The sequence below is a fragment of the Salminus brasiliensis genome, chromosome 15 (genome assembly GCF_030463535.1).
Source record: "Salminus brasiliensis chromosome 15, fSalBra1.hap2, whole genome shotgun sequence".
Classification (NCBI taxonomy): domain Eukaryota; kingdom Metazoa; phylum Chordata; class Actinopteri; order Characiformes; family Bryconidae; genus Salminus; species Salminus brasiliensis.
The window spans coordinates 35,588,647-35,603,067 of record NC_132892.1 but is presented as its reverse complement, the minus strand read 5'-3'; the positions used below and the strand labels follow the sequence as shown (position 1 = coordinate 35,603,067).

The 14,421-nt window shown below is 45.8% G+C and overlaps 1 protein-coding gene across 4 annotated transcripts; it reads right to left on the bottom strand.

Annotated features, from left to right (window-relative positions):
- Positions 1 to 829: 829 nt before the first annotated feature.
- Positions 830 to 13,737, bottom strand: akap8l (A kinase (PRKA) anchor protein 8-like). Of its 4 annotated transcripts, none has more exons than XM_072657918.1 (13): positions 13,663 to 13,737; positions 12,180 to 12,242; positions 10,671 to 10,896; positions 7,807 to 8,320; positions 6,523 to 6,655; positions 5,523 to 5,575; positions 5,008 to 5,041; positions 4,783 to 4,888; positions 4,156 to 4,297; positions 3,013 to 3,118; positions 2,802 to 2,929; positions 2,109 to 2,204; positions 830 to 1,874 (listed from the first exon to the last, which is right to left on the bottom strand). In XM_072657918.1, exons 1-13 carry the CDS (start codon positions 13,685 to 13,687, stop codon positions 1,326 to 1,328), a joined length of 2,175 nt encoding a protein of 724 aa, XP_072514019.1. In that variant the 5' UTR covers positions 13,688 to 13,737; the 3' UTR covers positions 830 to 1,325. The 4 variants fall into 4 exon arrangements, with proteins under 4 accessions (XP_072514019.1, XP_072514018.1, XP_072514016.1 ...); XM_072657917.1 differs by having other exon boundaries at positions 5,523 to 5,572; positions 6,523 to 6,661; positions 13,663 to 13,736; XM_072657915.1 differs by having other exon boundaries at positions 6,523 to 6,661; positions 13,663 to 13,735.
- Positions 13,738 to 14,421: the final 684 nt, after the last annotated feature.

Here is a 14,421-nt window from a genome sequence, read left to right as displayed (position 1 = left end):
GCGACCAGCCAATTAACCAATTAGATATTAATATAAAAGTAGAAACAGTGACTTACTAAAGTAATAACATTAGGAGTGTGCAGATACCATGTATGTGTGTGTGTATGTATATATATATATATATATATTATACACACACATACATACACACACACATACTATTATAACAATTTACCAGAATAAACAGTTAAAACATACCAAGTCTCACATTTGGTGAAGTTTAACTGTTTATTTTGGTAAATAATTATCTTTAACATTAATAAACTGTTAAATAGACTAAATGTGAGATTTAATGGCTTTTAACATTTGATTTGGTCTTTTGGTCAGAAAATAATTTCACTACAGGTGGAAACTTTTAAAAGGAGTAAATAATGAGTCTATGACCAAAACTAAAGTCTTGGTCACAAATCTACATAAAAAAAAAAAAAAAAGTACATATAATTGTCAGCTAGAGCTGGGCAATACGATGATATTTTATCATATCGTGATACAATACGCTTGTCTGATAATGTGGAGATACAGAGCTGCACCGATCCGCTGCAGGTTTCGTTACAGTGAGATCAGACTGGTGTAATCAGACGTTCATCAGATGTTCAGTAGAAGTCAGTGTGTTCAGTCTGGGAGAAGATCTGAACAGCAGTGTTGAGGAATCTGCTGATCCTGATGTGTTTAGTCTTTAATTACACGCATCGTTAAAATCTTTTTAAATATTGTGCCGTATTTTTCCATATCGCCCAGCCCCGTCACCTCCAGAAATACACATCACTGCAATGCAAAAAATTTGTATCTCCCACTCAGCAACTTTGCAGGAGGGGAAAAAACACACACATTTTAAATTTCAATGGAGGTGTAAAAAGATTTTATTCCAAATTATCGGAGCATTTCTATTGGTCCATTCATCATAACATTCCATACAATTTAGAGAACTGCCACATCAAAAAAAAAATAAACAGCACAAACGGAGATACAAGGTTTTTTTTTTTTTGTGTGTGTGTGTGTGTGTGTGTGTGTGTGAGGACTAGTCAGAAGAGAAGTAGTGGAAGTGTGGAACAGCTGTGTAGGGAGAACTCCTCACATCTCTGAAAAATTAAATACCAGCTCCTGTATCACGGGGCTGCAGTCCTGCCATATCGCCCAGCCGGCCGCTCTGAAGGTTACTGACTTCCTGAACCTGCAACAAGCGAAGAGCTCCGTGACAGTGAGAACGTCTCCAGACACAGGAGGACTTGAGTAAAAACATCTAGAGACAGGCCGAGTAATCATGTACGTTTATGAGCATCTCATAAGAAGAAGAATTAGGTATTTAAACTACAGCAGAGACGCCCTCATGAGGAGGGGCGTGTCTGCAGAGCTGCCGCCCTGCTGCGGCTCCCCCCCCCCCCGCCACCAATCAGTCCAGCTGGTCCTGGGTCAGGTCTGAGGGCCCACGCCCGCAGACGAAGGGATCCGAGACCCTCACTCTGCCGCGACGGGGTCGGCTCCCTCAGCCAGCCCTTCTGCGCCCTCCTGGACCTCTGCGTCTCTTCACCCTCCTGCTCCTGCTCCTCCTCGCCCACTTCCACTCCTTCCGCCTCATCATCCTCCTCCCCCTGCTGCTGCTGCTCCTCCTCCTCCTCTCCCTGCATCTCCTCTCCTCCTTCACCTTCCTCCATCTTCATCTTCTCCTCCTCCTGCTGCGCCTCCTCATTTTCATGGTTTTCCCCATTTCCAACTGCCTCTGCAGCAGGCTCTGCCCCCTCTGCAGCAGACTCCGCCCCTTCCTCTTTAACCTCCTCCTTCAGGCTCTCGTTGGCCGCGTCGCCCTCAGAAACCTCCATCACCATGGAGTCTTCAGGGTCATGGTCGTCTTGGTTACCAGTGAAGGGGTTTTCACCCTGAGATCAGAAAGAGATAATTGATTTATTCATTGATCAATACACTCCAGCTCCAAGCCCCTCCCCCACTCCCCCTAAATACTCCAGCCCCCCCACCACTGCAGTGGGTTCAGACATTCCCTACAGCCCTGAGAGGACAAGGCTATAAAGGCAGGCATACTTAGAAATGAGCCGTCCTTAGTTCTGAAAATAATAGCAATTACACTATTTATTTATATATCGAAGTGTACAGACCTTCAGGTAGCTCTCCAGCTTCTTGCCGATGACCTTGTGGTTGAGGATGCTTCGAGCAACAGATAGACTGGCCCTCTTCGACTGATCCATCATAGCCTGGAGGACAAATAAATAGAAACAGCAGGTTCATCATAACAGAAGTAGAGGCGTTACATCACTGTTAAAAACGCTAAGGACAAAAGTATCGGGACACCTGTTCATTCATCGTTTCTTCTGAAATTAAGGATATTAAAGAGCTGACCCTGCTTTGGTTGGAGTAACTGTCTCTACTGTCCAGAGAAGCCTTAAGGGATTTAGAAGAGCATCGCTGAGAGAATCTGACTGCATTCAGCCACAAGAGCAATAGTGAGGTTGGAAAAGTACGGGATGGAGCTCCACCATCATTCCAGAGCCCTTCCACTGCTCCACAGCTCCTCAATGCTGGGGTGGCTTTATAATACCCCTCGAGCCCACGCCTGGCATTAGGCAGCATGGTGCCGATCCTATTCTATTGGCAATACTTCCCTACAGGGACTAGACAAGCTGTGTGATCAGTCTCAGCAATGGGTGTAGCTCAATATAGCCAAGGGAATTCATTAGAAGGGGTGTCCACAAACATTTGGACACTATATGAACAGGAGTTTTCATAAGGCTTAGCATGGGGGAGGGGAGGGGAGCTCAGGCTATTGAAGGTGCTTCTGGAGGAGTGCGTACCTTGCGGTTGTAGTTGTGGTCAGGTGACTTGAGATGCCTCCCGAGGACGGAATTCATAGGAATGTAGAGATCACACGCAGCGCAGTAAGCAGCCTCCACCTTCTTCATAAAGTGCTCCATGCCGATGTCTGAGGGACACACACAGCTCAACACCGTCAGCAACACAGAAATCAACCGAGGAATAAAAACAGAGCACGAGATAGAGCCTCACCTCTGGTCAGGTCCTGCTCTTTATACACCTGGCAGATGGCAGCACTGTGATTCTCCATCTGACTGACCCTCTGCTCCGTCTTCTTATATTTATTATTCAGATACTCCTACACACACACACACACACACACACACACACACACACACACACACACACACACACACACACACACACACACACACACACACACACACACACGAGGAGTTGTAAGCATTCAGGTTCAGGTAGATGTTTAACAGACCTAAGAAGAACTGACCGGGACCTTTATCACATTTAAGAGCATGCACATTTAACAAGTACCATTTGCAGTCAATTTCATTATCCTTTCATCCATAAGTGAAGCGAATTTGATCTAATTGTACAATTTTACATTCCTAATTTAAGAAAGCAGCACTAAATTATTTTTAAAAATGTGAAGTATGAAGGTAGATGGATGAAGACAGAGGGGAAATAGGGTTATTAAATAATAGAAATGATAAAATATTGCAAATAAAATAAAAAATAAATATTTATCAGTTAACAAAACAAAAATGTAGGTCAAACTAAAAAATTGCAGCAAAAAAATATTTAGCAAATATTCTGTACTGATGTTTAGCTAATCTCAACTGGTAAAATGTTAAATAAAGGGGCAGTGGTGGCTCAAGCGGTTAGAACGCTGGGCTATCGATAACTATCGATTCCCGGGCTCGGCAAGTGTACTCACTGCCCCTCGTTCTCTAGTGAGGGTGTGAGTGTGTTCACTACCACAGATGGGTTAAATGCGGAGGACACATTTCGCTGTAGTGACAAATACGAGCAACCTTTAATTAAAGGGTAACTGGTATTGTGTCGTATGTCTAGAGTGTAGGTGTTCAGTCCTAAGCAGTTTATATATATATATATTATAATATAAATAGTCTGTTAAACCAATAGAAATGCATCAAAATGACTGGAATAAAGTATCTATTCTTGACTTCCATTGAAAGTTAAGGTCCTTCATCTGCCTGTAAAGCTGCTGGTTTGGAGATACAAGGTTTGCGTGAGATGGCAACACTTCAATCATGTCCACCCTTGTGAGAATTAAAGATTCTACATTAACGTTCTGGATAACAGATTATTCTGATTCTGCAGCTCTACTACAGAGACTCGGGCGGTAAACGGTACCTGCAGGAAGTCCGTGGTCGGTTTCGACAGCTGGTTGGACAGGAACTTGAAGTGATCTTTGTGAAACTTGCTCTCCAGATGAGCCTCCATGTCCTCGCTGTAGAACGAGCGGAACTTGCAAATGGAGCAGGCGAAGGTCAGCCTGGAAAACCACGGGACAGGGAGGGAAGACCACTCGTCAGCACCACTGTTCATCCCTACTACCGCGCTCAGCCTCCTCCTCAGAGACAGACTAGCCCACCAAGCGGCTCAAACACCCCCCTAAATCTGTAAACACACTGAGCCGCTAACGGAATAAGCTTTGATCATTGCGTTGCTTAGCAACAGAAGCTTCCAATTAACCACATTCAGAGGAAATGTCCGAAATGATCACAGGCTTATGCGTTCTGCTGTCCGATGCCTAAAAACAGACTCGCAATGCATTCTGGTCCATGTTCAGCTTGCCTAGTGAGCTACACCGTTCATTAAAAAATTACAAGTGCATTGTGGGAGATCTCAATACCCTCAAAATAACCTGAATACCACTTTAGAACGGAGTACGATGGGCATTTTTCACCTAGTGCCTGAAACGTACTCCGGTGTAGTAGGGAGCCATTTCAGCCACAGCCTTCGTGATTGAGCCCTCACCTTTCAAAAAAGCCCCGCCTCTTCCGGAGTTTGGAGGCAGAGGACGGGGTCTGTTTTCCCTGGGGCTTGGCCTTCGGCGGAGTGCTTTCCTCTGTGGCCTTTTGGTCTGAAACAAGGAAACGGTAGACTTTTAGAACCAGTCAAGCATACAGAGAGGCACCCACCACTATCAATTATTATAATATTATATAATAATTATTTGATCTAATACAGAGAACTGCTTACCACCACTCCCTCCTTCAGCTGCTGCTTCAGACTCCTGCCAAACAGAGACACCAAGTTAAAAATTAGTGCCATTCCCTACCAGCATATTGGTAGAGCTGAATAAAGATAATAGAAATCCTGGCGTCCAACAATATCTAACCACCACATACTCACCATTAGGGCTGTGTGACCTGGTAAACATTTTACACCACGATATTTAACCCAATTTTCATAGTAAGATATTAATTAACTGTGCTGCTCTGACAAGCAGACAACCATCAGCAGAAGCAGATTCTTATAAACGGTCACTGAAACACTCCCACACTAATTTACATTCAGAACTTCACTGATAAAAGTGACCAATTACACTCTAATAAAACAAGTAGTTGGTCAGGGTGGATATCCATGACCGTACATCCCAATGAAATTAGTCCTGTGGGCCACCCCTAATGCACCATCAGCCGCAAATCAAAACCCTGCTCAGCTGACAGATCCTATTAATCCAACAGGTCACACGGTACAGAGGGTGAACTCACAGTGGCTGGAGCCCCGGCTTCCTTATTCTCCTCCTTTGTCTCGGCTTCTTCTGCTGGAGAACGAGAGATGCATGCAGAATTAGGGTTTTACTGCTGACGTTAAACTATTTTACTGCAAAACTGAGAGCCACTGGAGCCAGTTTATAGCACATGAGGGTCAACAAGCTCACGGCATGAGAGATTTAAGGACTGTACAGTACTGCGCTCTGCATAACCTAAAGACTGAAGAGCTGCTTATCTGTATTAGAATAAACACTCAAATTTCAATGTTTGAATAAAAGGAACTGTATAGTAATTATATATATTTGCAATTATGTTTTTTTTTTAAATAGCAACCGATACCATAACAGCTACACAAGATCTCACCTACTTTCTTCAGAAGGAATTACAGGACTGATGTTCACCTGCATTTGTTCTGATGGGATCTCACAGCTGGGGGACAGGGCTTAGAGGTCCAAAATGGTCCACACAATTCTAATAAACCCTGAATATCAAGTGCTGACCGTCTTCAAAAGGTGCTTAAGGTGTAAGAGACTCTACAGATGGTCAAGATGCCATCTCTTTTATGGTGTACTCCTCGTAGCCCCGGCCAGAGCTTTAATTGGGTCCAATTTTGGTCAAAACCTGAACATAGTCTTGAGCACAAACTCCACCTGGAGTCCTAAAATTTGGATCTTGACATTGATTGTGTCTCTTAAGTGACTTAACTTAGACAAAGTTAGTTAACATGACAAAAGCAAGTCCACTGGCTTAATTTGATCAACTTTGGCAGATATGCCATCACAGCTGGCTAGATAGCTAGCTACTCCTAGCCAGGAGTCTTTCTGTTCTGTTTTAGGAATTTGGACCCACATCTACCCAAAGATTTGGGACCAACCGTGGCTCTTGTCAAAAACGTGCCAAATCACACCACTTAGTTGTCCCGACCCCAAAAACATCAGCAGGAGAACCACCTGCAGTAAAGACTGGAGCAGGGCAGTGAAGCAGCGCAGCACCGTACCGTTACTGGGCTTGTCGTCGCCGCCGTCGTCGCCGTCTCCGGTGGTTTCAGTCTTGCCCATTTTAGACTCGGGCTCATCAGACGCCGTCAACGTCTGCTTCCTCTTCTTCTGCCCGTCGCGTTGGGGTTTCGCCTGTTGCTACGGCAACACATCCACACACATACGTTAACACACAAGGTCTCCAGCAGCCATCAGCACACCAATTCTCAAGACACCTCCGACCACAGCCACCACATCTCACAGGAACGACCCGGTGATGCTCTGCTGGCAGACGGGACGACATGAGCAGACAGACAGACTGACTGACGGACGGACAGGACCCATGCGACAGTGAACACGAGCCCCTTTCACACTGGCCAAGACGTGGACCTCTCACTACAGAGTCGCTGGCGTAGCGTAGTGGATAACCCTGCCTTCACCGCCCTCCTCAACCTAGCCATTACGCCGTATCCACAGCTAAGCCCACTCACTAACCTTAAGCTTTTAAACCACAGCTCAAATCACATGTACTATGATGACAAAAGTATTGGGACACTTAAATGAAGGGACACTAAATTAAAATAGTAGATCCTGCTTTTGTTGGAGTCACTGTCTGTGTCTGTCTATTCGGATCTTGGAGGAGCATTGCTGTGAGAATTTGATTGCATTCAGTAACACGAGTGTTCGTGAGGTCAGGATTGAACTCGTTGAGTGTGAAAGGGGCTAAAATGTTAAGCACAGTCAACAACTGAACATGAGACAAACATGTGGTGGAACTTCAAGAACTTACCTTCACACACAAACCATCCACTCTTGTCTGAGGAGCTTTAGACACTGTCTGAACTGCTGTGCAACCTTGAGGACTAAGCTAGATACTAGTCTCCGCTAGATGCTCATAGTTGGTAATGTTCAAATCAAGGGGGTTAGAGGTGGAACTGCTACCAATATCTTCAAATAAACCTGAATCTGGAGTAGAGGGAAGCGACAATTCGTCTGAACTGAGACAAATAAAAGAAAAAACTCAAATAAATAAAATAAAAGAACTTGGGGCTGCTAAAATAGAGGAGTCTGCTCCACTGGGTCAAGTAGTAGTGGCCCAATTGTTTTCTCTACATGGGTTAATGTATGGTGGGAGCCAAATTTTCCAAGATGTGACCTAGCAGACATAGGGAAGTGGCAGGTGGAGCAAAAGAACCTCAGTTCCACAAACATCTCCACTCCTCAGGCTTGGCAAGCTGGAGTAGGAGGTGAGGGGGTCTGGGGGTTTGATGGTTCAAGTCCAGTGCTTTGCTGGAGGTACTTACTCGGTTGAGGGGTCTCTTGTGGGTGCGTTGTCTGTTGACCCTTGGGCCCCCTCCAAAGTGCCGGACAGGATAGTCCTGGGAGCCATGCTGAGGCTGGTAGGCCCCGCTGTCGGGGTACATGCGGGGGGCCAGGAGCGACGGCAGCTTGCCTCGTCCTGAGGGGGAGTGGCCTTGCCCCCCACTCCGCCCACCTCCACCACCCATTGCGTGCTCTTGCCTACGGCCAAAGCCGCGCCCCCCTGGCGCTCCGCCTCTGCGCGGGGACCTCTGTCCCGCCCCCCAGCCGGAGCCTGAGAAGGCGTCTCGAGCCTGCCGCATTTTGGCGGATCCATAGGAGGCAGAGCTGTCAAAGCCACCGCCCCCTCCTGCTCCGCCCATCCCCCCGAAGCCCATGCCTCCACGCTGGGCCATCATGTCGCCCCGGGAGTCCCCGTAACCATAGTTACCGGATCTGTAGAGATCGCGGGGGCCAAGGGCAGAGGAGCGCGAGTCGAAAGACTCGTACTGGTCAAACCTGCAGAGGGAGGGAGGCGCAGAGATGAAGCAGTGGCACCTCGAATTTCCTTCTCTCAGTCTCTCATTTCCCCCTTCAGTCACTCACCCTCACTCTCTCCCTGGATGTTGAGGTCAATTATTATTATTTATCTATTTATTTATTTATTAAGTCTGTCAAAGGATAGCACATTCATCTTTCTGTGGATGAGATGCGTTTTCCCAGGTAGCATTCATCCAAGCCATTCCCTACACCAATCAGACCAGTCTTCAGACAGTCAGAGCAGGTGCGCTGTGGAAAAGGACGGGGTACCCGAATAGCCTTCACCCATGCAATCCCATGTGTATCCCGTGCAAATTCAGGATGCTGCTTTACCAACCTTGCTGGGAAGTCCCTGAAAATTTAAATACAGCTGCACCAAGCCTGCTAGGAAGTGCTCGAGCCCTTAGAAATTTTACATATGGCTAAAGCCCAAATACAGCTGCAGCCACCTTCTAGGGAAGAGCTGAGCCCGTGCGAATTTGGGATACAAGCTTGTAGGGAAGAGCTGAGCCCGTGCGAATTTGGGATACAAGCTTGTAGGGAAGAGCTGAGCCCGTGCGAATTTGGGATACAAGCTTGTAGGGAAGAGCTGAGCCCGTGCGAATTTGGGATACAAGCTTGTAGGGAAGAGCTGAGCCCGTGCGAATTTGGAATACAAGCTTGTAGGGAAGAGCTGAGCCCGTGCTAATTTGGGATACAAGCTTGTAGGGAAGAGCTGAGCCCTTGCGAATTTGGAATACAAGCTTGTAGGGAAGAGCTGAGCCCGTGCGAATTTGGAATACAAGCTTGTAGGGAAGAGCTGAGCCCTTGCGAATTTGGAATACAAGCTTGTAGGGAAGAGCTGAGCCCTTGCGAATTTGGAATACAAGCTTGAAGGGAAGAGCTGAGCCCTTACGAATTTGGAATACAAGCTTGAAGGGAAGAGCTGAGCCCTTGCAAATTTGGGATACAAGCTTGTAGGGAAGAGCTGAGCCCGTGCTAAATTTGGGATACAAGCTTGTAGGGAAGAGCTGAGCCCGTGCTAAATTTGGGATACAAGCTCGTAGGGAAGAGCTGAGCCCGTGCGAATTTGGAATACAAGCTTGTAGGGAAGAGCTGAGCCCGTGCTAAATTTGGGATACAAGCTTGTAGGGAAGAGCTGAGCCCGTGCTAAATTTGGGATACAAGCTTGTAGGGAAGAGCTGAGCCCGTGCTAAATTTGGGATACAAGCTTGTAGGGAAGAGCTGAGCCCGTGCTAAATTTGGGATACAAGCTCGTAGGGAAGAGAAGGACTCAGGATTTAGCAGAAATATGAATGAGTTACATAAAGGGAGGTTACTTTTACACCAACACGGCTTCCTCAAACCGTTGAGGATCACACACACGCCCCTTTACCAGGGCATGTAGGTCAGTAAAAGGGAATGCATTGGACGGTCATGCAACACTGGGTCACCTTTGCTCTTGGACAAGATGTAATCAGCATCTTAAGAGAGAGAGTTCGAGTCAGAGGATTCTGGAAACGAGGACTAGAGACAGCATCATTTTCAGAACATCCTTTGGCAGACAGTGGGTGTACTTTGCAAACCACAGCCAAAGAGGAGACAAGCCACATGTTACGGACTTCAGAGTGACAGTGCTATAATAGACATACGGGTAGCTCATAGGATACTGGAGGACTAAGCAAAGTGAAGTTCTGAAACCGGTGATCCTTGCACTCGTATCTAAAGCGGTGTTCTCCAAGGTGACCACACCTGTCTGCTAAAGCTGGGACAACAGAACATGCTTTGGTGACATGCAAATTATTTTAAGAAAGAAAGACAGAGCTTGTAGGGTAACTACTCTGTGGTAGCCTTTCATGCTTTTGCACACTTGGCCATTTTAAGGAACACCAGAGGAAACTTCACTTGGCATTAAAGCTTGTAGCTTTCACAGTGATTTGACCTGGGACATTAAAGCTGGACAAAACTTCTTTAATAAAATTTTCCTTTGGGCAAAAACCGACAAATCATGACCTCAAGCTACCTCAGCAAGCCGTTATATCCCAGTGAGGCCTTGCACAAAAGGAACAGCATGCTAACAATGAGGCCAAAGAGGTGTTAAGAACTACGGACCTCTTTAAAAGACTACAGGCAGAAAGAAAAGAATGGGACCACCTAACGATCTCTTGAGAGAGTAGCTAAAGCATTTGCATATGTAACGGTTTCGGGAGTCTCAAACCAACACCTTTAAACGGCATCTTCAAAAGGGTCTAGCTAAAAAGATCAGGGCAACCAAAACATAAATAAATAAAAAGCAATTGGAAAGGTCACTGGGGAAGAGCAACAAGCCCAAAAGCAGCGTCCACCTTACCGGTCGTTGCGCCCCCCTCCTTTCATGCCTCCCTCCAGTTGGGTGAGCATGTCGAGCCGCTGGTTGATTTTGGCAATCACAGCGTCTGCATTTGTTCCAGTGGAGAGAAGAGAGGCACCAGAGAGACCCCTCTTCATCTGATCCCCTCTGGCCCCATACCCTCCACCTCCAAAGCCACCTCCAGACATGGAGTCCTTGTAGCCGTACATGTCATAGCTGCCTGAACCTGCGAGTAGAAAAGCGTTGGTGATTCAGCGAGCCGTAGAGATGATGAGGAAAGATGCCCATTTTATTTTTCCTAGACCATCAGCATGAAATTAGTATTAGTACCCAGTAGGGGTGCAGAGCCCACTTTCCCCCCCTTCTGATGCTACCAGAGTTGCTGTACTGGTACCCTGCAGTGCCCCCATTACATTACAGGTTATTCTGACTGACGTTCTACAGTCTTATGCTGCACTGCTTAAGTTACACTGCTTCTAGGGCTGCAGCAGTGCACACCACTGGAGGGTGACAATTAATGGACATTATAGTGTGGAGATTTGCTGAAAACGGCTAAGAATAACAGTAAAAAGTAAAAACAATTATTACACATAAGTGGAAATTGACTCAACACTTATTACACTAACAATTCCATTCAAGTTCATCTCTCCCCTTTTGGAAATACAAGACCTCAGGTCTCAGGTGTTAGTGTAATAATGAGCATGAAAAATAAACTAAGACGTAGGCTAATTTGCAAAAGGCATGTGATGAGCCAAAGATCGGGCTAGGGGTTTTTAATTCTAATATTTAGCAAGCTATAACCAATTTTGTTTACTAAAATAAACTATTACAGTAAAACCACAGTCTCAGCCCCAACAGCCTCAGACTGTAGACGGGTCAGGTGGAGAAAATAAACCACTCACTTATAACCTCCATTAACCTTTAACACTCAGGACAATGAGACCGCCCCGGCATCTACACGGGCTCTAGGTCATCAGGCATACCTGCCCTCTACGCAGTCATTACACCCACATCCCCACTTCAGATTGGTGACGGGCGGTCACCTCGACCAACGGCGTAGCTCCATGTATTTACATAAAGCCATCGCTGAGATGTAGGTCAACTTGCATAAAGATCGGGCTAGGGAAATTATTATATAGTGATTTTATTAATACATATAAAACATGAATTATAGACTGGATAAACAATTGTGTTCAAATATATAGCAAGCTATAATCAATCAGTGTGATCATTTTGTAGAATTGCATCAAATAGTTCATTTTTTTTTTTTATATATGAAAAACAGTAAAGAATTTTATGTAAAAAACTATTATTTAGTAGTACTACTAGTTTCCATGACAACAACTACATTAAGCATCTATACAGGTTCTAGGTCATCAGGCATACCTGCCCTCTACACCGCCCAGCTGAAACCCCGCCCCCATTACACCCACATCCCCACTGTGTTTCTCTAATAGGTACGCAGTGCATGACTGCGTTAACTGGGTTAATCAATCATATCAAGCTCACCTCTGTTGGAAGATGCTCCTCCACCACCTCCACCTCCTCCACCTCCACCCCAACTGGAGAATCCTGTTAGACAAAGAGTCAGAAATAAAGGAAACCCTGATTACAGAGCAGCTCATCAGTACAATCAACACCTACCTAATCTCACCTACAGCTTATAAACCCCCAGCAGAACCATGCAGGCCTAGGTATTGAGTTCTAGATAATATAAAGTTTTATAATACCGAGTTAAATATATAAAGACCCTGGGTGTCCTCAACCCCAGACTGAAGACCCTCCTCTGCTGAGAGTGCTCAGGTTAAGAGAAGAGTACTATGGTCTCAGAAATGTACACGGCTTCACGGCTCTAGAGTGGAGCGACTGTCTAACTGCATGCAGGCCCCCATGTAACAGGGTTCTTCCCTTAATACCACCTCAAACTGAGGTCTAGGGACCACTGATCAGCAGTTATTGAGTTCTAGGTATATAGAGGAAGTCTAATCAATCAAATCAAGCTTATTTGTCTGACCAACCCAACGGATCAGGAGAATGGACAAATACGAATAAACTAAATAAAAGAAAACACAATAATACACATATAATATGAACTATATCTATATCTGCATTATTACCCCTCCTCTAAAGCTATAGCTGTGTGATCCTGACCCAGCTCAGGCCATCCCAACCAGAATACACTCATATTCAGAGGCTCCCACTGGACCTTCGGTATCCTTAGATCTAGGGGTCAGAACAGGCCTGTATTGTAAAGATGAGCTGGTTAATTAGTTAATTAGTTATCCACTCTATATCCTGCATGTCTGAGGGCCTGGTTACTCAGAGGACCAGCTCAGGACCAGCTCAGGACCAGCTCAGGACCAGGACCAGCTCATCCTCTGCCCCGAACAAAAGAGCCCAGGCTGAGCCGCCATCTTACTGCAGATCTGGAGGCACCATTTCCCCCAAACTAACCCCCATCTGCCTCAGTTAACGCTCATTAATCTCCCCAAATTAAGATACACACATTTATCAACACTCAGCCCGGTTCTGGCCAGCGAGCCAACACTCAGGCCGGGCAGCGGAGCCTCGGAGCCGGCGGTTAGGCCTCTGCGGCCTGGCTGCGCGCTGCCGGCGTCGCGGAGGACAGCTAGCTGGCTAACTAGCTCACTTCCCATCTAAATACGAGTTAAATAAAATAATACTTTACATAAAATATGACCAAATGATCAAAACAGAGGCTTATTATATAATCTCTGCCTCAACAACTTCAATTAAGACGATGTAACTCGCCGGTCCACCTTAAATAGTCCCGGGCTGCATTCAGACGCCTGCACTATTTAAGGTGGAACGGAGAGTTAGCGAGCTGCTAGCTAGCTAACACTACGCATAACCCCAACCTCCCAAAATACAGACCCGCCGAGCTACCCTCAGGCTACATACGCGCTGAATCGGGGTAGTTATTAGAGATAAGGGGGTAAATTCAGCTCCCCGCCGATAAATAAGGGCTTACCTGATCCGTATCCGCGACCGTCCATGATCACCAGCACTGCCCAAAGCGTCCGGGCGCAGCGGAGAGGCGCAGCGGATAAAGCCGGGGAGCTGCGGCGACACAAGCCCCGCTATTCGCCAACGTTTGTGATTGGCGGTCACGCCGACCAATCGCGTAGCTTCATGCATTTGCATAAAGCCATCGCTGAGACGTGGGTTCATTTGCATAAAGCATGTGATGAGCCAATGATCGGGCTAGGGATTTTTAAGAGGGCTGGCATAGGAAAGGGCTGTGTGAGTTAGAAATGATTATGTAGTGATTGTATTAATACATATAAAAATTAATATAGACTGGATAAACGATTCTAATCAAATATATTGCAAGCTATAATCAATCAACAATAAGAAATCTTAAAAAAGATGGGAATAAACAACGTGTAAACAAAACATAACTATACATACATAATGTAAACATATGCAATTTTGCTAATGAGAGCCGAACACAAATGTATGTGGTTTATGATTTGATTATTAAAATTCTACCTGTGGAAAACAAGCTGTAAAATGACCACTGCAGTTTATTAATAGTGAAACAGTTATTAAATATATAAAGACTATATATAAAGACCCTGGGTGTCCTCAACCCCAGACTGAAGACCCTCCTCTTCTGAGAGTGCTCAGGTTAAGAGAAGAGTACTATGGTCTCAGAAATGTACACGGCTTCACGGCTCTAGAGTGGAGCGACTGTCTAACTGCATGCAGGTCGAGAGATTCAGGAGGT